The sequence below is a fragment of the Entelurus aequoreus genome, linkage group LG03 (genome assembly GCF_033978785.1).
Source record: "Entelurus aequoreus isolate RoL-2023_Sb linkage group LG03, RoL_Eaeq_v1.1, whole genome shotgun sequence".
NCBI classification, from domain to species: Eukaryota; Metazoa; Chordata; class Actinopteri; order Syngnathiformes; family Syngnathidae; genus Entelurus; species Entelurus aequoreus.
In genome coordinates this window covers 61785766-61810765 of record NC_084733.1, presented here as the reverse complement: position 1 = coordinate 61810765, position 25000 = coordinate 61785766, and the positions used below count along the sequence as shown (strand labels likewise).

General features: G+C 40.5%; 1 protein-coding gene across 6 annotated transcripts in view; it reads right to left on the bottom strand.

The window, feature by feature from the left end:
* Window positions 1-25000, bottom strand: part of larp1b (La ribonucleoprotein 1B) — a 113809-nt gene that overhangs the window by 42895 nt on the left and 45914 nt on the right. For all 6 annotated transcript variants that reach the window (XM_062042366.1, XM_062042368.1, XM_062042367.1 and 3 more), the window contains exons 5-9: window positions 17158-17280; window positions 16590-16731; window positions 9847-9991; window positions 9584-9761; window positions 7950-8119 (exon numbers count right to left, since the gene is read on the bottom strand). In XM_062042366.1, the coding sequence (XP_061898350.1) occupies window positions 7950-8119; window positions 9584-9761; window positions 9847-9991; window positions 16590-16731; window positions 17158-17280 (758 nt within the window). The remainder of the gene's footprint in view (window positions 1-7949; window positions 8120-9583; window positions 9762-9846; window positions 9992-16589; window positions 16732-17157; window positions 17281-25000) is intronic.

The following is a 25000-nucleotide window of genomic DNA, read 5'->3' as shown; positions in this document are numbered from 1 at the left end:
CGCTCAACTTAAAGTGTTGGATTTAATTATGTTGGATCATTGGCTGCTAGTGAGGGCATAGAAAAGGGGTATTTTTCTACCAGTAGACAGCGTTTAAGATTGAGTGTTTCACTGCTAAATTAATAATATATTTATATTGGATATGGATTTTAAATATGTATCTAAAATAGGTGGTTAATTGGTTAGGTATTTATGTATTTGCATATTGGGTTTTCTGCTGAATTTATCTATTGTGTTTCTGGTGTTAAATGTATTTTATATGTATCTTGGTGCATTTATGTTGAGACTAATAAATATAAATGATAAATGGGTTATACTTGTATAGCGCTTTTCTACCTTCAAGGTACTCAAAGCGCTTTGACAGTATTTCCACATTTACCCATTCACACACACATTCACACACTGATGGCGGGAGCTGCCATGCAAGGCGCTAACCAGCAGCCATCAGGCAAAGGGTGAAGTGTCTTGCCCAAGGACACAACGGACGTGACTAGGAAGGTAGAAGGTGGGAATTGAACCCCAGTAACCAGCAACACTCCGATTGCTGGCACAGCCACTCTACCAACTTCGCCACGCCGTCCCGAGACAATTTATTTAAAATCTGAATTAACTTAAAGGGAAAATATTAATCCATTTTCTTGCACTTGTTTAATTGTTAAGTGTTTAATAGCCTAATTAATAATTGTAAATTATGGGATTGATAAATGATTGATTTTTTTACAGCATGTTAATCTTGTGGTGTTTTGTCCTTAAAGGTTTTTCACCTACTAAAGAAGCTAAAGGCTACTAAAGACAGCTAAAGAAACTAAAGTCTACTAAAGTCTACTAACACTGCTAAAGACTGCTAAAAAGACTAAAGAAGAAAAAAGAAGCTGTTTCTTCGTTGGAAAAACTGTTGCAAACTAAAGGAAAAAAGTAACTACAGTCTGGTCTTTTGAGTGAAATCCAGAAGCCACATTCAGCATTGGTACATCCCTTCAAGTGTGGGATAAGCACAGTGAAAAAAGCAAAACACTTGACAAGCACTTACCAGTGAGCTGCCTCTATTTTTTAAATGTTATTTATTTACTAGCAAGCTGGTCTCGCTTTGCTCGACATTTTTAATTCTAAGAGAGACAAAACTAAAAAAAAATTTAAAAATCCAAGAAAATATTTTAAAGACTTGGTCTTCACTAACTGGCAAAGAAACAGATAACAGATTTGGTGTCCAGTTCAAAGTGTGACATGATTTATTTAAAAAATTGAGAGTTGACTTTTGTATTTTACATGAGTTATTATTTGTACAAACATGGTGCAAAGTAATTCATGATTTGTTAAAAAATGTTAGTGGCTAGCTAGTTAAAATGGGATATTGTGATTTCACAAGACTGTCTTAAAAGTGATCATTTGAAAATGTTCAATTTGAAAAATGTGCACTTAGAGAAAATATAAAAATAAAGTGTTGCATATTGATATTTATCCGTTTCTATATATATTTATTGTGAGAAATCATTAAGATGATCAGTGTTTCCACAAAGTTAAATATCATTAATTATTAATAATAACATAGAGTTAAAGGTAAATTGAGCAAATTGGCTATTTCTGGCAATTTATTTAAGTGTGTATCAAACTGGTAGCCCTTCGCATTAATCAGTACCCAAGAAGTAGCTCTTGGTTTCGAAAAGGTTGGTGACCCCTGACATACAGTATATACATATACATATATATACATATACATATATATATATATATATGTACATATACATATATACACATACATATATATACATATATATATATATATACATATACATATATACACATACATATATATACATATACATATATACACATACATATATATACATACATATATATACATATACATATATATATACACCGTATTTTCCGCACCATAAGCCGCACCTAAAAAACACAAATTTTCTCAAAAGCTGACAGTGCGGCTTATAACCCGGTGCGCTTTATAAATGGATTAATATTAATATTTATTTTCATAAAGTTTAGGTCTCGCAACTACGGTAAACAGCCGCCATCTTTTTTCCCCGTAGAAGAGGAAGCGCTTCTTCTTCTACGGTAAGCAACCGCCCCCATAGAAGAGGAAGCGCTTCTTCTTCTACTGTAAGCAACCGCCAAGGTGAGCACCCGCCCCCGTAGAAGAAGAAGCGCGTGGATATTACGTTTAATTTCATTTGTGTGTTTCTGTAAAGACCACAAAATGGCTCCTACTAAGAGACACGCGTACAAGGTTCCACTGACTTTTGATATTCCTGTGAACCGCACTGTGGATACAACGGGAGCACGTACGGTGAATATCCGTTAGCTTGCCATGCTAACGGCCAGAAACTTCCACCCATGGTGATATTCAAAAGGAAGACCTTGCCAAAAGAGAACTTTCCAGCCGGCGTCATCATAAAAGCTAACTCGAAGGGATGGATGGATGAAGAAAAGATGAGCGAAGAGACCTGGTGACTTTTTTCACGCAGCTCCGTCCCTGTTGATCTACGACTGCATGCGCGTCCACATCACAGATGGTGTCAAAAAACAAGTGAAGCACACCGAAGAAGAAGAAGAAGAATTCGAGGGATTTGTGGATGAGTAGTAACTTCAGAACGTGAGCTTTAAATGTTTATTTTGTGTGTTGTGTGACATTAACGTTCGAGCAACCAACGTTATTGATGTTGCTATTGCTCTGCACTATTTTGAGTGTTACTATTTTTGTGATTGCACATTTGCACATTACATTTTGGGAGTGAACAGAGTTGTTAGAACGCTGGTTTGTAATATATTATTAAAGTTTGACTGACCTATCTGACTGTTTTTTTGACATTCCCTTTAGCGCAGCGTAGGTGCGGCTAATAACACGGGGCGGCTAATAAGTAAACAAAGTTTTGAAATATGCCATTCATTGAAAGTGCGGCTAATAACACGGGGCGCGGCTTATGGTGCGTAAAATACGGTACATATATATATACATACATATACATATACATATATATATATATATATATATATATATATATATATATATATACATACATACATACAGCCAGCCAGCCAGGCCCCCGGCCAAATTTTTTTAACCCAATGCGGCCCCCGAGTCAAAAAGTTTGGGGACCCCTGCTTTAAAGACATGAGGTCCATTGATAACTTTTATTGAGCAAAATTGTTTTTTGTTGGCTGTAACCACACCAACATCTTTTTAGTAAAAACTATCTAGTAAAACTGGTAATTTTTTGCCGTACAAACCCCGCCAAAACCAACTCTGTCATATGAACAGCAGCCGCTCTCTCTCCCTCTCTCATTTGCGCCCACAGACGCAACCATTACACTCAGCCACTGATGAGTGTACATCCCCACAAAAAGTCGGACAACGCAACACCACACAAACTGTAAATGCCAGGTCGTTACACAATGATGCGGCTCAAACGCAGCCAACAAATTTCATTAATGGCGTGTTATGCGTGCGTTTCTCCGTTTTGCTAGTTAGCTCATAGCTAACAGCGCAGCAGAGTTGAGAGTTAAATGGTTATAACTCTTATTACGGTGAAACAAGCAAGTACTGTACACCCACACTGACCAATCAGATGTGAGCTTATCCTACTGTGATTTATAGTGTTAAAATGAATCTTAAAATGATGGTACAAGCATACAGAAACGCTAATGAAAACTGTAATGATATATTCTACATATTGAAAGTTAGAAGAATGTACACATTATCACATGCTTGCATCTCATTGTGCAACATGTGAATGTTCTAAGGGAAACTAAACGTGATCTCTTACAAATTATTTCCAAAGCAAGATTACCGCCCAGACATACAATACTAGTACATAGCTCATTAAAAAACTATTTTTTTGTTATTCTCATTCATTCACTTATATTAGAAAATAATATGGAGATGACTGATATAATTTGATTAAAATAATGAGACATTCAACTTATGTCAGGTTTGGAACAAGTGTGACCACAATGTGCACATCTGATGTTGCTCACATGTGCTCCACTGAATGCTCAGGGAGTTGATGCGCTTGCTTACTCACATTAAAAAATTAGGGGGAACATTAGCTATGATGCATGTATTTTATTTTTGAAATTGTTTACATATTTTAAAGACAAATCTTTGTTTTTAATATTAACATATCTTTTGTTACATTATATTGTTTTGATTTGTTTTCAATCTGCATATTTGACTCCACAATGTAACAGGCTGCACTTTGTTCACCTTTGTTTATTTACATATATAATTCTGTTGGAAATTTAGTTTAGCATAATTTAGTTTGTTTTAAATTACAGATGAAAAAACTTCCAACTTGGTTGTCTATTGTCTCCACCATTAAGTTACTCTACAACTAACAAAGAAAAGCAAATTAATATACACAAAGTGCACATACATGATGTAGGAATCGGATTAAATCAACAACACAGCCTGGTATGAACTGAAAAAAAGTCATGCGCAAAGTTTAACAAATGTGATTTTTAGCAGGACAAAATTGAACATTTGTATTAAAAAACAAAAAACATTTTTACTTAAAAGCCATAGTCACTAAACTCTGTGTCAATGAAAATTTGGCGCTACTTTTGTACTACCTGGCCTGTGTGATGCTATTTGCACTGTCTTTGTCAGTGTGTGTGTGTTTGTGTGTGTGTGTGTGTGTGTGTGTGTGTGTGTGTGTGCATGTATGTGAGTGTGTGTGTGTGTGTTTGTGTGCTGACTAACAGACCTCAAACTCTACAACAAATTACGTAGTCAATTTGTTTGTGGATTTTCTTAAACATGATTGCTGGGACATGGCAGCACATTTTTGTACTCAAAATTCTACACACAATACCCCATAATTAAAATTACAATTTAAAAAAAATTGTGTTAACTGATCATCCTTGAGATGTTCCTACAGCTTAATTGAAGTCAGAGTAGATTCAGTTGGTTGGCCATGATTTGGAAAGGCACACACCTGTCTGTATATAAGGTTCCACACTTGACAGTGCATGGCAGAGCACAAACCAAGAATGAAGTCGAAGGAATTGTCCGTAGACCTCAGAGACAGAATTGTATCGTGGCACACATTTGGGTAAGGGTACAGAGAAATATCTGCTGTCTTGAGGGTCCCAATGAGCACAGTGGCCTCCATCATCCGTAAATGGAGAGGAAGTTTGGATCCACCAGGACTCTTCCTAGGGCTGGCAGGCCGTCTAAACTGTGCCGTCAGTGAAGAAGGGCCCTAGTCAGGTAGGTGACCAAGAACCCGATGGTCACTCGGTCAGAGTTACAGCATTCCTCTGTGAAGAGAGGATAACCTTCCAGAAGGACAACCATCTCTGCAGCAAACCACCAATCAGGGGGCTGGCAGGCCATCTAAACTGTGCCGTCAGTGAAGAAGGGCCCTAGTCAGGTAGGTGACCAAGAACCCGATGGTCACTCGGTCAGAGTTACAGCATTCCTCTGTGAAGAGAGGATAACCTTCCAGAAGGACAACCATCTCTGCAGCAAACCACCAATCAGGCCTGTATGGTAGAGTGGCCAGACGGAAGCCATTTCTTAGTAAAACGTTTGCCAAAATGCACCTGAAAGAATCTCAAACCATGAGAATCAAAATTCTCTGGTTTGATGAGACAAAGATTGAAAGGAATGGCTTCAAGACAACTCTGTAAATGTCCTTGAGTGGCCCAGGTAGAGCCCAGTCTTGAATCCCATTAAACATCTCTGGAAAGATCTGAAAATGTCGGTGGACCAAGGTTTCCCATCCAACCTGATGGCGCTTTAGAGGTGCTGTAAAGAAAAATGGGCGAAACTGCCCAGAGATAGGCGTGCCAAGCTTGTGGCATTGTATTCAAAAAGACTTGAGGCTGTCATTTCTGCCAAAGGTGCATCAACTAAGTATTCAGCAAAGTCTGTGAATACTTATGTACATGTGACTTCACCAAGAAAAAAGCTCCCACTCCTCTATGTCAGTAACACATAGGCCTCGTTCACACTGCATGCCAATTACGATTTTTCGTAATTGGCATGCGGTGTGACCAATAGCAGATTTTTTTATGCCAATGTGAACAGTACAATACCGAATTTCAGGCCTCTTTCGTATGTGGATATAAATTGGATATGTACCAGATGTGACTGCAGTCTGAATGCTCGGGTCACATTCATCCGACCAGTAAGTCATCAAAAAGATACAAGCGTCGTAATTCTTTGCCAAAATAGACGGTTGCAAAATAAATGAGACAAATGAGCAGATAACTGGCAAAAAAAAGTATGTTTTAGGAACTCGACTGCTCGCCCACACCCTCTTGGGAGCAAACGTGGACGCAGATTGTCCGACAAACTGCGAGAGCCAAAACGGTCACCCTCTTCCTACTTAATCTTCTATGCGCCATAATTCGGTTCAGAAAATGTTGACTTTGATCATACTTGGGGGGGGGTGGGGGCGTGGTTAAGAGGAGAGTATATTTACAGCTAGAATTCACCAACTCAAGTATTTCATATATATATATATATATATATATATATATATATATATATATATATATATATATATATATATATATATATATATATATATATATATATAAATACTTGACTTTCAGTGAATTCTAGCTATATATATATATATATATATATTTATTTTTTGATATATATAAATAAAAAATACTTGAATTTTAGTGTTCATTTATTTACACAAAAACACACACACACACACAACACTCATCTACTCATTGTTGTACTTGAAAGTACAATGCTTTGTTAAGGGTTGAATTGTCCATCCTCTTTCTATTCTCTGTCACTATTTTTCTAACCATGCTGAACACCCTCTCTGATGATGCATTGCTGTGTGGCACGCACAAAAGTGCTTTCATCAAATGCACGAGAGTGTGGAATCTTCCATCTCTCCCTAGCATGGCCCAAAACCGGTCAATCCTTGCTTCCTGGGGAAGATCTTCCCTGGCAAGCAATTGGTACTCCAGTACTTGTACCCGGAGGCTGGTCAGGTCCAATCGCAGCTGCGGCAGACTTTTTTTTTTTGGGGCGTGGCCTCTAGCTCCGGCTGAATACCGGGAGTTTGTCGGGAGAAAATCTCTGTCGGGAGGTTGTCGGGAGAGGCGCTGAATATCGGGATTCTACCGCTAAAAACGGGAGGGTTGGCAAGTATGACTTTGATTGCACAACGGGGCGACGGGGTTCGGTTGGAAGAGCGGCCGTGCCAGCACCCTGACGGTTTCAGGTTCGAGCCCCGCTTCCGCCATCCTAGTCACTGCCATTGTGTCCTTGGACATGACACTTTACCCACCTGCTTCCCAGTGACACCCACACTGGTTTAAATGTAACTTAAAGATGTAGATAATGGGTTTCACTCTGCAAAGCTTTATAAAAATATAATGCACTTCCCTTCACAAAATACTTGAAATTGCCACAAATGCACTAGGACTGAGACCTACTAAAATAGGAGCGCAGCATGTCTGATGTCATGTTTGCATGGGTCAATTTGCGTTCATATTAGACATCGCATTTTTTTGTAATGTATTTAAAAAGATCTGATTTGACAAAAAAATCTAAACTTGACATCCTACCCTGCAGTGTGAACGTAGTAAGTCTTAGACACGTTCTGATTGCTTATGCGGTGTCGTAAGAGCCCAAAGCCATGCCTCTACTGCAAATGGTTCAAGGATAGCTTTACATTTACTTTGGCTATAACTTTTTAAGGTCTTTTACTTTTGCAAAAAAAAAAAACAATGCTGAAACATGATGTAAATACTCCCATGTCTTTTTCGTACAAAATAAAAGGACATCGATTTGAGGTTACAGCACAATAGAATGAAAGAAAAGAAATGTAGAAATGAAAGCCGAGGAGGTCAGGAGACAACACAATGTCTTCCACGGAGCACATAAAAGGACATGACAGTTGGACATGAATGACAAGTAATGGGACATAACGAGGAGGAGGGACGACAAAAAGTACCCTGGCTTTGCCCGAGGCATGTCGGTGACGTTTCTCCACCTGGATCCAGGCATCCGGGGCGTCTTTTGGTTCATCTTTGAGTGGGCCGGACTCTTGGCTGGAGGGGTCGTGCTGCGCTGGGTCCTGAGGTCCTGCAGGCTCGGTCGGGGTCTCCTTCACAGGCGATGAGGCTGCAGTGCAAAAGGAAAACACTTCTATTTTTAACCTTGCTGAATGTATGCACACTCATTGTTGTTGTGACTGATTCCTTTAGACAAACATGAAAATATTTCAATTGCTAGGTTGCAATCACGTGACCTAAAGGCACTTCCAGGTTTCAGGCGATGGTCTAGAGCCCCATTAGGCTACTTTTTTTTTTTACGTGCATCAGTGCAGATTTGGGCGTATTTTTGAAAGGTTTAGAGGCAAACATATAAGGGATCATGAACAAATATTTAAAATGGGATGGAGTAGATTTATGCACTTTTAAGAAAAATATTTTGAAGGATTCAAACCATTTATCACCAAGATGTTACTGCTCGCCTCAACCCACTTCCTTTGACACAAGGATTTAAAGACCAAAAGATGGGAGGCACATCATGTCTTTACATCTGAGGTGTTAAAGTAATGTATTTGATTGACATAACGAGTGCTGTGCTGCTGTGATTTTGACACTAATAAGAAAAAGGATAAGTTTGTTTGCAGTTGATTTCCTGCTACAAATATTAGTCTCATCTACAATTCATGTCTGCAGTTGTTTTTACGGTGTGAAGTTCATATTTTGTCTCATTTTTGTAGCTATAGATGTCCCTGTTGTTCAGCAATGTTTGCTAGCGATATCAGGATTCAGTATATGTTATTAATCATACCAGAGATTTATTCATCTACTTTATTAATACTATTTAGGATATTTTCTTGATGCTAACATATCACCAAAGACTCTAGAATGTGATCATCTGTGTCGAATAAAGCATTTGGCTTTCCTGCACAACAACAACTAAGACTTGACTTTCTGTTATGAAAATCGACAACAAAATTAAGGTGCATTTGACCAACAATCACAATATTTATTACTAGGACTTAACATGACGTTAAGTTTATTTGCAGAAGCAGGTCTTCTTAGTTCTATTTAGACATAAAAAACACAAAAGAACACAAACTAATGCGATCTCTTGTCCTTTATGTTTAGTTCTGCTCTCAAACACTGCTAGTATAGTAGAAAAACAGTTTCTCAAACAAATCAAATGTTCAAACAAACATTTTACAAAGTGATCGCTGCAGACACGAGCATGGTCCGACTGTATCCCACAAGAGGATGACAGTGATATTTTTAAGAGCCATTTCCTTCAACGCACTTTTGTTTTTCCCCCTGACTTTATTACCTTTATGAACCACTTCTTTCGAGACTAAGAAAGCTCTTTCTTATCTCTCCATTTTAACAATTGGAACACCCAAGAACAGTACAGCAATACAGCGTTTTCTACTCAAACTCTACACTCACTTGTTTTAATGCTACACTCAAACTGCTTGACCATCGTGTCAATTAAGCCGCCAAAAGAAAAACAGATATGACGTCATATGCAACCTGACTTAATAAAAAGGACTTATCCCATGTAAATGTTTGCATGTACCAGAGTACTTTGTTGAGCACTTACCGGCATTTACAGAAGTAAGGGTCCGGCGAGGAACAAATTCGGGGCAGTGAATGAGCTGAGAGAAATCGGTCCGCGGGGAACCCACTACTGGTGGGACGGCGATGGGCCAGCGCTCCGGCTCCACTTTGCAGCGAACTCTTTCGTCCACTAGCTCCACCTCTGTGCTGTTTTTCAAAGCCTGCAGATAAGTTCAATGTAGTTTGACCCTTCTACTGTGATTGGAATGTGTCTGCTCGTAGCCATGGAGGAATGTACGCCATTACCTCCATGATGATGCTGATGTCCGTGGTGAGCGCCTGGACTCTGTGAAAGCTGGCGATGAGGGAGATGGGGAGGAAGCCCTTCGCATCCATCTTTCTCCTCAGGTAGAAATCTCTCTCCAGATTGTGGAGGCTGAAGTAGTACTCGCTGGACAAGGACATGGGAAAACTGCATTAAAACTTTGAACTTCATGGACATGCAACCAGTGGCCACTTTATTAGGTACAAATCTCCCCGTTTATAGATCAGAATGCTTAATTTTCATTCACTATTAGGTTTGTGTACCAAAGTACAGTGGTACCTCGGTTTTTGTTAGTAATCCATTCCACAAAGTGAGACAAAACCCAAATCGTATGAAAACAAAATAAAGTAAACCTAACAAATGTATTCCAAAAACGCACATATATGAAGACAAAACACTTTTAATAGATAAAATCATAGTTTTACATGCAGAAAACAATGTGAAATGCAAAATCCATCCATCCATTTTCCACCGCTTATCAGAGTCTGGGTTGCGGCGGCAGCAGTCTAAGCAGAGATGCCCAGACTTCCCTGTCCACCTCCTCCAGTTCCACAGGGGGGACACCTAGGCGTTCCCCAGGCCAGCTGTGAGACATAGTCCTTCCAGCGTTTCCTAGGTCTGCCCCGAGGCCTCCTCCCAGCTGGACATGCCCAAAATCACCAGGGAGGCGTCCAGGAGGCATCCGCAAGTAGAAGCCTGAGCCACCTCAGCTGAAGGAGCAGCGGCTCTACTCTGAGCCTCTCCCGGATGACCGAGTTCCTCACTCTATCCCAGATATCCTGCGGAGGAAACTAATTTCTGCCGCGTGTATTAGCGACCTTGTCTTTTTGGTCATTACTCAAAGCTTGTGACCATACAAAATGATGAATGGAATGTATAAATGAACATTAACCATCACTTTTAACTGTATTGAAGACTTGTCTGAAGACTTTTTTTGGTAAGTATTCATTGTTCGTTTCATCATTATCGGGCGACCCTGGGCGCCAGGGCGCACTCAATTACACGCCGCCACACTTCGGTCCACCAAGGGAACAGGGAAGTCCTCCTTCTCGAGCCCTGCATCCATTGATAGTACATCTGGGAAGGTGAGGCTGCTGTAGCGGACACAGGGTCTGGATTACCCCAGTGGCCCGATAGCAGTGCCCAGCTAACGAGAGCCTCTGCTTAGCGACCTTCTGGGGTAGTGGCGGAATATCTCCGTATATACGCTCTAAGGTAGCATGCTCGGACCAGTGGATGTTTTGGACACGTCTCAGCAACAGCTTCTGTTGTTGTGTGGTGAGAGTCCACGTTTCTGCGCCGCAGAGGAGAATAGGCTCGATCAGTGTTCTAAAGATGTACATTCTTGTCTCATTACCAATGGTCGAGTGCCATGGCCTATGCAGCTTATTGCAGGCTGTCCATTCCAAGTTGTTGTGGAACTTCATATCTTTGCATCCTTTGCATATCCATATTATATAAGACCCAAGATACTTGAAGTTGGTTACTTGGTTTATTCTGTCACCAGAAGTTGACAAAAAGCAGAATCTTGGAACTGACGAGATTACTTCAGTCTTGCTTTCATTGCAGTGGAGTCCTCCTATGTGGCACGCAGCGTTTTCTAGTGAGTGGAGAAGGGATTAAGCATTTGTGACAAGATCGGGGACCAGAGCAATGACATCGGCAAAATCAAGGTCAGTAAGGTGTGTGGCAGGTTGCCTTCTGCTACGTCTCGGCTGGAGCTGTAGGCACAGGACATAGTCCGATACAATGATAAACAAAAATGGAGCTAGCGTGTCCCCTTGTAAAACTCCCGCCTCGATTTGGAAGAACGCAGTTCAGCTTTAGCCTGAGTGTTGGTATAGAGTGCTTTAATGGCGGCAATAGGTTGTGGAATGCCGTACAGGGGGACAATGTTGAACATGGCTTCCCGATTGATAACAGTTGAAGGCTTTCAGAAAGTCCTTAAAGCAGATTGTGAAGTCCTTGTCAAGCCTTTTTATTTTTTCCATTATGCGAAGTAGAGCCAAAATTTGTGAAATGACAGATCGGCCCCTTCTAAAGCCATTCTGGTTGTTGCGCAGAGGTGGGTCAACTGCGGGCACAAGTCAATTCAGCAGAAGATTGTTCGATATTAGAGCTATGCCTCGATAATTGGGGGCCAAGTCAGTTCGCCGTTTTTGGGAATTGGCACAATACCACACTTCGTCCAGGCAGACAGTGGCGATCAAACAGAAAAGGTGCGATTACAGAACTTGAGCAGTATGTGGTGAAAAAGGGGCTCTATCCAGATGAGACTGGGGATGTTATCGATGTCCGGAGACTTGTTGGATCTCAGAGACTCTACTGCCTCACGCAGCTCCTCTATGGTGAATGGAAAAGCGCTAATGTCAAACAGCTGGGCAATCTGGATAAGAGGTAAGGTGGGTCTCTGCTACGGGGCAATCAGCCCCGTAGCAGATTTTGAAAGTTCAATATCAGTTTTCTGTTTTTTAGGGGATCCTTCTTTGATGAGAATTGATGGCTTACTTTTTCATCCAGCAAGATCATTATTATTAAAAAACCAGGCTTCTGCCTCCATCACGCCCTTTTGAACCTCATCCTTTCAAAAAGAAAGAGCTATCAATCTGTCTATTCTTTCTGTGTCCGGGGCGAGTGAGGTTTCCCGTGTGAGCTTACTCAAGGGGTTGCACACTAGAGAAGAACTAAACATGCAGGCTTCTACTCTCTTTTACTTGCCTTCCTTGAGCCTCAGAACTCCTGTGCACATTTACGGCCTCACAGACGGTCGGAAATTATAGAACTCTTTTTAAAAATGCAATTTTTTTTACTCCAGTGTTTGAATAAAATCTGAGGGAGCCTGCTCTATTCCATCTACAGCTTATTGTTGCCACTGTGTCAAGGTAAGCTCTGTTTTCCACATCCAAACCCTTTTGCGTAGCGTGCCGTAGACCTTTAAAAAAAATTGTTTTGCAGAGCGGATTGTAAAAGGCTGCAATTGGTTGATTTTTAGACCATTCTTGTGTTAATACCATTCATTTGCGGGGCATACAGCCCACCTTTTCAAACGCCTTTTCCACCGATTTCCAATCAACACTTCCAATAAATGTGTTGGAACACAGCACCAGTTTTAAAAACACTACACAAGAATGAAGGCATACTTGCCAACCTTGACACCTCCGAATTCGGGAGATTATATGTAGCTAGAATTAACTGAAAGTCAAGTATTTATTATATATATATATATATATATATATATATATATATATATATATATATATATATATATATATATACAGTGGGGCAAAAAAGTATTTAGTCAGCCACCCATTGATCGTCAATGGGTGGCTGACTAAATACTTTTTTGCCCCACTGTATATACACTATATATGTGTGTATTATTTACACATATACACACACACACTCCTCTACTCATTGTTGTATTTGAAAGTGCAATGCTTTGCAGCCAGTAGCACAGCCTTTGAAGGAGCATATGTATGGGCAGTGTAATATTCTGGGTTGGAGTCAATAACCAGGCGAGGCGATGAAGTTACGTCTCTTAACTTCATACTTCAGAACCGACTCCCACACTTGCCGTCAGGGTGCCCAATACAACGTAAACCGTTGGCCAACCAAAAAGTAACCACAGAACACTATACCCAACATTCACCAGGAGATGGCAACAAACAACTCCGATCACTCTATTACAGGCAGCATCTGTGAAATTTAATTTGCAGGAAAGGAGTGAGTTTAGGGTTGAATTGTCCATCCTCGTTCTATTCTCTGTCACTCGTCGTCGCCATGACTGTCTCTTCTTCGTCTCTTTCGTGTTGTGTGTGCAGTTGTGCACTCTCCCGAAGCCGTAGATGTTATGACGTGACTGAACCGGCACGCTATTTATATGAAGGAAAAGCGGACGTGACGACAGGCTGTCCTCGCTCAGGTCCGCATGGACCTGGAGGGGGCGTGCCTTAAGTCCGGCTGGAAATTGGGAGAAATTCGGGAGAATGGTTGTCCCGGGAGGTTTTTGGGAGAGGCACTGAAATTCGGGAGTTGTGAGGGTTGGCAAGTATGAATAAAGGGTTTCCCCTTGATGTATTTGATTATGGCGGTGCGCCACAGCAACATATTAGCCGCCACACTTTGTGAGTTTTTTTTCTCAATGAAAACAAAATAAAATAATATGAGGTATTGTATCGTCCAGAAAAAAACACACCAAGTCAGATGTTAATTTTAGCATTTATTGCCAATTTTATGTTAACTGGCCCTATTCCAAAAAGTATTTCCTTCGTGCACACACGTCTATCTCCGTGTTTCACTCCTCGACACACATTTCCTCAATCTCCGCCCGCACAATGTGTTCACAAACCATGGTAAAAATGTTCATAAGACACGAACATACATATTAACACTAGCAGGTAGTTGCAGTATGAATGGCTATGTATAGTTTATTTGCGCACTATTGACTAGCGATGCACCAAAACTTTGGCCGCCAAAAAAAGACATACTTCTGTGATCACCGGAACAGAGTTCCTGAAACCGAATGTTGTGATGAGTTAAGCCAAACGCACAGCGTTATTTGGATCGGAGGCAGCATGTCTGCGATGTGGACGTACTTTGATGTATCCCAGATATACCCGCAGACAGCGATATTCAAAATTGCGCAGTCAGTGCGTTGAGGGGATCCGGTTTGGTGGCTGCAGGATTAGGTCTCTGCTTTTTGCAGATGATGTGGTCCTGATGGCTTCATCTGGCCAGGATCTTCAGCTCTCACTGGATCGGTTCACAGCCGAGTGTGAAGCGACTGGGATGAGAATCAGCACCTCCAAGTCCGAGTTCATGGTTCTCGCCCGGAAAAGGGTGGAGTGCCATCTCCAGGTTGGGGAGGAGACCCTGCCCCAAGTGGAGGAGTTCAAGTACCTGGGAGTCTTGTTCAGCAGTGAGGGAAGAGTGGATCGTGAGATCGACAGGCGGATTGGTGCGGCATCTTCAGTATTGCGGACGCTGTATCGATCCGTTGTGGTGAAGAAGGAGCTGAGCCGGAAGGCAAAGCTCTTAATTTACCGGTCGATCTACGTTCCCATCCTCACCTATTGTCATGAGCTTTGGGTTATGATCGAAAGGACAAGATCACGGGTACAAGCGGCCGAAATGAGTTTCCTCCGCCGGGTGGCAGGGCTCTCCCTTAGAGATAGGGTGAGAAGCTCTGCCATCCGGAGGGAGCTCAAAGTAAAGCCGATGCTCCTCCACATCGAGAGGAGCCAGATGAGGTGGTTCGGGCATCTGGTCAGGATGCCACCCGAATGCCTCCCTAGGGAGATGTCTAGGGCACGTCCGACCGGTAGGAGGCTACGGGGAAGGCCCAGGACACGTTGGGAAGACTGTGTCTCCCGGCTGGCCTGGGAACGCCTCGGGATCCCCCGGGGAGAGCTGGACGAAGTGGATGGGGAGAGGGAAGTCTGGGCTTCCCTGCTTAGGCTGCTGCCCCCGTGACCCAACCTCGGATAAGCGGAAGAAGATGGATGGATGGATGGATGGATGGACAGCTGACACTAGTGGATTTTAAGGAGAGGAAGGCTGCCAGCAAGGCGAAGCAAATGTAAAATCAGGCTCTCTGCAGCTCGCCTTTTGTTGCGGAAATGAAGCGACAAAAGTAAAGAAAGAGTCTCTAAACATGAGTACAATCTGCAATAACACCAGAAATTAATGGTAGATTTGCTTTAACTTTAATTTTTAAAAAAAGAGTGGCTAAAAGGATTGGAGAAATTTCTCGAGAGAAAACATTCTCAACAAAGTACATTGTATAAGAAGCAGCAACAATTGAAAAGTAGAGCAAAATGATATGTCAGAAAAAATATATATGTTAATACTATAACTAATCACAGATTTGTTTTAAATGTATGTATATATGTGTATATTTAGTTTCCATTGTCCATGAGCAAAAAAGCCAAATCCATAAACCAGCTGGAGCCACATCAGAAGCATGAAAGAGCTGCAGGTTGCAGACTCCCTCCACTATTGTTTCTCACCACATTTCTCGGTACCTTCTTTGGAGTTTTTCCTTGCCCGGATGTGGGTTTAGATCAGGAGATGTTGTTTGTGAAGCCCTTTGAGGCACTTACGATTAAGGGCTGTACAAATAATTTGTGATTGATTGATATAAATAAGTAGCAAACGTAGTAGTAGTAGTTTAGGGGCAGCAAAATAAAGTTATATGTTGACAATTTAGAACATATACATTTCATACACAGTACATATATGCAAAGGTATTTGGTAAAATGTCATGTTTGAAACATTTCCTGCAAAGCTTCAAACAACTGAAGCACTGATGATAGCACACTCTTCAGCAGAGAAAGGCCTGCAGGCAGTAAAGAATGTAGTTCATGTTAAAGTAACGCTGGCTGAGTGAGCAGGCTGAATAACGCTGACAAGACGAATGAAGACGAGAATACATGACTCCGCCCCCTACACATACGACAACCCCTTCTTTTCCCTTCTCACCCTCCTTTAAAAAAATATTTTTTAGAACATTCTAGTAGTCTAGTGTGCATTGATGCTAAAAGAGCAGAGTGAATACTGCCCTCTGCAGGACAGTTCAAAGTGCTCACTCTCCTTTAGATATGCCGGTTTATTCTATAAGTCAAGAAATGTAAATAAAAACACAAAAGAGTAGCTTTATGGCAATTACGTCTAATCATATATAAATAAGACCTACGCCAAGGTCAGGGTTCATCTGTCTACTCACATTTGTCGTTTGATGTACTCTTTGAGGAGCTTCTCGTCCACCGTGTACATCTGCACTTTGCTGCCGTCGTCGTAGTAATAAACCATGTTGGTGCCGAAGTCTGAGACTGGAACATCCGAACTCTGCGAGTACTCAAAGCGACCTGAGGGAGGAGGAGAGGCGACACCTGTAGCCTTATACTCAGTGTAAATGGACGCCTCTCCATAAATCAGTAGGTATTATCGGATTTCCCTCAGCAAATAAGAGTGTACTACAACAATGTACAATCAAAGTTGTATTCTCTATTTATTACATTTCAAACATATTTCAATTCCAATGAGGCGAAAATGTGTGTGTGAGGGTCACCATAAGAACTAATCTGTAACAGGCGATCACAAAATCCCTAAATGAATTGAAAATGTGTACCAAATTCAAATTAAATTCTGAGAATTTGCGAGTTTGCAAACAGGAAGTAGAAGTGAAAATCAAGTTCAAATTGAAGGAAGTAGAAATTATATTTGACCAGCATGGAAAAAAGTGTGAACACCTATGGCCTCGTGAATGAGGGGGGACAAAACGGACTTCATACCTCTACCACGACCTCTCCCACGGCCGCGGCCTTTGCCTCGCCCTCGGATCCCTCCGCGGACGGAGCCATCGCTCCTCACACTGGAAGCGTCGTCCCCGAAGTCCCGCGGCTCTCTCCTCCAATCTGCAGAGTAGATGACACGTTTGCAGGTGCTTCTAATGCAAGTCATTTTTCAGACGACACAGCCTTATTGCATTTCCTGGGTGTCCGCGGCGTCGTTACGCTAGCAGAGGAGCTGTTGAGCTAGTAAGTAAGACATGTCGCGTTGGACATAGGGGCGGCGGCACACAGGCGAGGGGGCGGAGCACGGACAACAGGTTAAATCAGGAGAAAGCAAGGAGCCACTTACTCCTGCCGCCATCATGCGCCCTGTTGCTAGGGAGCGCGCAAGCGGCCGACGTCAGGTCGGGCAAGTCACTGCCAGGCTCGCTGTCCGAGTGCACGGGGGCCCCGCCAGGCGTCTTGGCGCCGTCTTCCTGGGATGCCTCCTCCAGCGGCAGGGACACCCACTTAAGTTTGTTACCTAGCGGCGGTTGCACAGCGGAACAGAGCTGACACGCAGCACATCCAAGAACATGACTTTGACTGACTGGAGAAGATGGAGGCTTCCTTCTCAGGACCTTAGAAGAACTTTCAGGGAGTGTTTGTTAAGAGTACAAACACTTGACAGGATCTCCCTTTTTCTCCTGCCCTCCATAATTATGATACTCCTAAAACTACAAATGAAGTAAAAACTAGGGGTGTAATGATTCGATTCCAAATTTGTGGTTGTCGATACGATTCAGGGACGCTATTTTTTTTTAGAACTATACAATCCGAGTTGAAATCGCGTCAGTAACTTTTGAACAAAACAAATTAAGCAGTGTGACTGTGAAATGAAAACTGGACACTGCAGGTGAAGTTTCCTATATTCCTGTTATTTATATAAATGAATGATGGACACACGCAAGTAAACAATTAATGGCCAATGCATTCACATCTTATTTGAATAAAATGCAACCAACACTTAAGGTTGAACTAACAAGAGGAAACCTTTTCTGCTCACATTTTCAACATTCAAGCAATTTTCAATTCAAGTACAGTTGCCAACATTTTGGCAGTAGAATTACCTGCTAAATAAAATTATTTGACCCGGCCATACAATATCTGTTCTCCGATTAAGGACATGTACGGCCCCTCACTTCCTACTTTCCATTGATTTGTTTCTGATTAAATTACTTCTCCTTGGTTGCCGGTTGTTGCGTTGTCGCTTCATGGTGTTGTGTTCCGGAAGCCGGTTCGTCGCTGTAACTTGCTCCGCTGTTGCTCCCGTTGCGTCGGTCGCATCTTTTGTGGCTTAAAGTTGTGTTGCGGCTTTATAGTAATGCGTTGTGTCGTTTCGATTTGTTGTGGCTTTTGCAGTCGTGCAGTAGCTGAAAGTCTTTGTGTAGTGATTTATGATATTGTCTTGTGGCGTTTGCATTAGTTGTGACCTTTCTCAACCATCATAGATATCGCCATTTTTGTTTTGATGACGCCACTTTTTACTTTAGAAAAGAAAAGTGTTGGATATTCCTCTTGTTGCCTTATTTGTATTTGACTTTCTTAAATGTTTGGCTAGAATTGTATTCAACAAAACCAGATTTATTTTAAGTCAAATAGAAATGTATCAGAGCTGTTTTTCTATTTTATGGAGGAATGTAATTAATCATAAAACTGGCACCCAATGCTATTAAAAGTATTTCAGATTTTGAATCGAGAATCCAGCCCTAATAAAAACATTCCTGTGCTTTATTTTGAAGAAAAAAAAATTAAAAACCTACAACTGGTCGCGCACTTGAACTGAGTTGACACTTGGCAAACGTGAGGAGAGAAAGTTCAAGAGAAATGTATTTCAAGTTACTGCATTTCTTGTATAAGCCTGTGTAAATTACCCTAATTATTTTGCCATTACTAATGACTGACGTCTAACTTTACACAGTGTGTGTCTTCAATCTTCCGTTTGGACGTCTCTGAGTGGAGTTTGTGTGTTCTCCCCATACGTGCATGGGTTTTCTCCGGGTACTCTTGGCTTGCTCCCACATTCCAAAAATATTCACGTTAGATTCACCGGTGACTGTAAGTTGTCCATAGGTATGAATGTGAGTGTGAATTTGTATGTCTATATGTGCCCTGCGATTGGCCATGCTAATTTTTGTTAGCCTGTCTATGAGCTGGTGCATTGTACATTAGCATTAACTTAGGGGCATCAGAGCCAACATTCATTTAGCATAACTGTATTGTTTTTTTTTCAGTGTATTCCAAACTACATTATTAATTTACATGTATGTGCACTTCATATGTATGTATTTTATCCATCCATCCATTCAGCCATTTTCCACTGCTTGTCCCTTTTGGGGTCGCGAGGGGTGCTGGACCTCTCAGCTGCATTCGGGCGGAAGGCGGGGTACACCCTGGACAAGTCGCCACCTTATATGTATGTATGTACAGTATGTACCGTATTTTTCGGATTATAAGTCACAGTTTTTTTCATAGTGCGACATATACTCCGGAGCGACTTGTGTGTGAAATTATTAACACATTACCGTAAAATATCAAATAATAATATTTATCTCATTCGCGTAAGAGACGAAGCAAATGTCCGCAATCGTCACACACACGTCAGCAATCGTCACACACGTCAACCAATAAGAATTTGGCGGGGGCGGGTCATGGCAGAAGTGCATTTTGCGTCATGGCAGAAGTGCATTGTGGGTCATGGGATGCTAACTGCTGCTACATCCGTAGCTATTAAAATTGATTATTTCAACATTGGCGGTAACTTATAAAAACTGAGAAGGGCTGAACTAAAATGGCCCCGAAAAGGAAATCATATACTGCAGATTACAAGCCGGACGTAGTGAAATATGCAGCAGAAAACAGGGATAGAGCAGCAGAAAGAAAGGAAACGGTGCATACCAGAGGCGGTACCGGGGAGGAAGATTTCATTGGATTTAGCGATCGGGAGCGACAGATTGTTTGGTAAACGTATAGCATGTTCTATATGTTATAGTTATTTGAATGACTCTTGCCATAATGTGTTGTGTTAACATACCAGGCACGTTCTCAGTTGGTTATTTGTGCGTCATATGGCGTACACTTATTCAGCCTGTTGTTCACTAGTCTTTATTTATTTTAAATTGCCTTTCAAATGTCTAGATTTTATCAAATAAATTTCCCCCAAAAATGTGACTTATACTCTTTTTTCCTTCTTTATTGTGCATTTTCGGCCAGTGCCACGTATACTCCGGAGCGACTTATAGTTAGAAAAATACGGTATGTATGTATACCGTATTTTCCGCACTATAAGGCGCACCTAAAAACCTAAAATTTTGTCAAAAGCTGACAGTGTGCCTTATAATCCGGTGCGCGTTATATATGGACCAATATTGAGCCTCCAACAGGTAAAAGTTTCAATCAATCAATCAATCGCAACTACGGTAAGCAGCCACCGACTTAATTTTCCCCCGTCTTCATTTTCCCCCGTAGAAGAAGTTATTTTTCTACCGTAAGCAGCCACCCCTGTAGAAGAAGAAGAAGCGCACAGTGCATGCTGGGATATATGACTGCGCGAGCAAGCAGTTTCATTTCCATTTGTTTGTTTATGTGAAGACCCCAAAATGGCTCCTATTAAGAGACACGCTTACGACGCAGAGTTTAAACTTAAGACGATCAGTCACGCAGTAGAACACGGGAATAGAGCAGCAGCGACATTGACTCGATTAATGACGACTTTGACGAGACGGAGTTGGATGTTGGATGCTGCATGTTGGATGCTGTATTCGCCCAACTGTTTAATTTGGACACTGAAGAAGAATTTGAGGGATTCGTGGATGAGGAATAACTTCATAAAGTGAGCTTTACATGTTTATTTTGTGTGTTGTGTTGTGTGACATTAACGTTTGAGCAACGTTGAGTTATTGATATATTGTTATTGCTCTGCACTATTTCGAGTGTTACTATATTGTGATTACACTAACGTTTGATTTACAGTAACAGTATCACTGTTTTTTACTGTTTTTGTTTATTGAATCAGGGAAAAGTTCCCCTCCACTATGTCAAGTCAAGTCAACTTTATTTATATAGCACGTTTACGACAACTTTTAAATTGAACCAAAGTGCTTTACAGGTTAAAAAAGCATAGAGCAAAAAAACAATAACAAAAACAAAACAGAGACTAGAAATGGTGGCCAAATGGGCAGACTCAGCTCAGGTCAAAGGCCTGCGAGAAGAGTATGAAGGGTTTTGAAGACCGCGAGGCTCTATGATATAAATGTTGCACTACATGTTATACTTTGCTGTTGTTAAAAGATAAACAAAACACCACGTCACTGACTTTACCTCGGGAAAAATAATAAAACAGCTGTTTATTGATTTTGGGAGTGAACAGGGTTGTCAGAACGCTGGTTTGTAATCTATTAATAAAGTTTGACTGACCTGACTGTTTTGTTGACATTCCCTTTAGCGCAGCTCCATCTAATGCAGGGGTGGGCAATTAATTTTCACCGGGGGCCGCATAAGCAACCCGAGCACTGCTGGAGGGCCACACGACAATATTTCAATTAAATTTTGCTCAATATTATTTTTGATATACCGTAAGATAAATAATAATGATGATAATAATAATAATAAATAATAATTAATAATAATAATAATAATTTAATTTAACCTAACTTAACTTTATACAAAAGCAGATTGCTTTTGATGGTCACTTTATCCTGCATTATCCAACATTTTTCCCCGTCAGATTTGGACAACCATCTGTTGTTAAAAATAGTTTTTAATCATATTTATTTTATATTGTTTTTTATATTGGTTTTATATGTAATTGTTTTTTCTTTTTATTCAGTCATTGGTGGAGCTAAGGATAATATTTGAATATTGTTTTTAATATTGTTGTGCAGCACTTTGGAAACATTTTGTTGTTTAAATGTGCTATATAAATAAAGTGGATTGGATTGTCACACCTGCCAGCTTGTCCCATTTCAGTCCTAACATGTCCAAATAAGCATTTACCTATGTGAACAAGTCATTACCTGTGGTTGTCTCTTTAATTGACTGCATGGCTGCCAGCTACTCCGTGATTTGAAAGTCTGCAGTTATCCCACGTAAGAAGAAGAGCAGCTGGGCGGTGTCACGTACATCACAGCTCTCATCCAAAGTTAGCGAAAAACAGTCCATGTCTCCGGGCATACAGCGCAACAAAGTCCAATAAGCACTCCTTAATAAACTCTCCGTCAGAAAACGCCTTACTTTTTCTGGCGCTTTTGTGAGAAATGACGAAACTTGTCCTGACAGCTGCAACTCTGGGGGTGTGAAATATGGCAAAAAGTCCTTGCTGGGTTTGCAGTTTTACCATCAACGCATCTGCCTCCCATGCGCGCGCTTCATCAGACACATTCCGGTATTTTCCCTCGTGTTTCTTCGTGTAGTGGCGATTAAAATGATATTCTTTAAACACAGCAACCTGTGTACCACACAGCACACGGCTTTACCATTAATTTATGTAAAGAAATACTTGGCAGTCCATGTCTTGTTGAAAACACGCCATTCGTCATCAACTTTTCTTTTTTTAGCGTCTCATCACTTGTCTCTATGCACCTTCACTCACAGGTTCCCCCCGGACATACGGGATAAATAACACATTTCAAAATAAAAGCAGCACAGTTGTAATGCGCGCACGACAGATGTTTTTTAAACTTTATTTTGTTATTTGTGATTGCGCCGTTCAATTCACTCACAATCGCACACGCGCATACGTCCACACGGAAGTAATACAAATAACGCTTTTCAAAACAAAAGCAGCACCGTTGTATTGCACACTCGATATAGATACTTTTTGAAATTTATTTTGTAATTTATGATTGGCCTTACGCGGGCCGGACAGGGATGCGCAAAGGGCCGGATGCGGCCCGCGGGCCGTACAATGCCCAGGTCTGATCTAATGGATGCATAACGTAACCCCAGCCTCTACTGTAGCGTCTATTCTATGCGCCTTATAATGCGGTGCGCCTTATATATGAACAAAGTTTTAAAATATGCCATTCATTGAAGGTGCGCCTTATAATCCGGTGCGCCTTATAGTGCGGAAAATACAGTGTATATATACATATATATACTGTATATACATATATATATATACTGTATATACATATATATATATACACACACATATATATACATATGTATATATATATATATATATATATACATACACACATATATATGTGTATATATATATATAGATGTATACACATATATATATATACATACACACATATATATATATATACACACAATATATATATATATACATATATATACACATATATATATATATACACATATATATATATACACACACACACATATGTGTATATATATACACACATATATATATACATATATATATATATACATTATATATATATACATTATATATATATACATATATATATATATGTGTGTGTATATATATACACATATGTGTGTGTGTATATATATCTATATATGTGTATATATGTGTATATATATATATTACACACATATACATACATACACATACATATATACACACACATATACATACATACACATATATATATACACATATACATATATACATACATCCACCCATCCATTTTCTACCGCTTATTCCCTTCGGGGTCGCGGGGGGCGCTGGAGCCTATCTCAGCTACAATCAGTGGGGCAAAAAAGTATTTAGTCAGCCACTAATTGTGCAAGTTCTCCCACTTAAAATGATGACAGAGGTCTGTAGTTTTCATCATAGGTACACTTCAACTGTGAGAGACAGAATGTGAAAAAAAAATCCAGGAATTCACATTGTAGGATTTTTAAATAATTTATTTGTAAATTATGGTGGAAAATAAGTATTTGGTCAATAACAAAAATTCAACTCAATACTTTGTAATATAACCTTTGTTGGCAATAACAGAGGTCAAACGATTACTATAGGTCTTTACCAGGTTTGCACACACAGTAGCTGGTATTTTGGCCCATTCTTCCATGCAGATCTTCTCGAGAGCAGTGATGTTTTGGGGCTGTCGCCGAGCAACACAGACTTTCAACTCCCTCCACAGATTTTCTATGGGGTTGAGGTCTGGAGACTGGCTAGGCCACTCCAGGACTTTCAAATGCTTCTTACGGAGCCACTCCTTCGTTGCCCGGGCGGTGTGTTTGGGATCATTGTCATGCTGGAAGATCCAGCCACGTTTCATCTTCAAAGCGCTCACTGATGGAAGGAGGTTTTGGCTCAAAATCTCACGATACATGGCCCCATTCATTCTTTTTTTTTATTTTAAACAACATAAAAAAAGACACAAGATACACTTACCATTAGTGCATCAACCCAAGAAAACCCTCCCTCCCCCATTCACACTCATCCACACTCATTTACACAAAAGGGGCAGTCTCTTTCTGTTATTAAAAACTTCTGGTTCCTACAATATAGAATAATACAGTTTGCAAGGGATACAGTCTTTAGCGCACACATGATTGTGTGTGCTGCTGGTCCACTAACATTTTCATTAATTACTATTTTTTATGTAATTGTTTTTATATTGCTTTACTTTCTTTTATATACAAGAAAAAGTATTTTTCCTTTTTTTTAACTTTTTCAATTTTTTTCAATTTTTTTTTCCATTTATTTATCTTATTTTATTCCATATAAAAATAAATAAATAAAAAAAATAAAATAAAAAAAGTTATTACAAAAAATAATGAATAAATAAATAAAACAAAACAAACAAAGGACCCTATCTTCACCAGACCGGGTTGTCAATGAAATCAGATTGTTCAAAAGGGT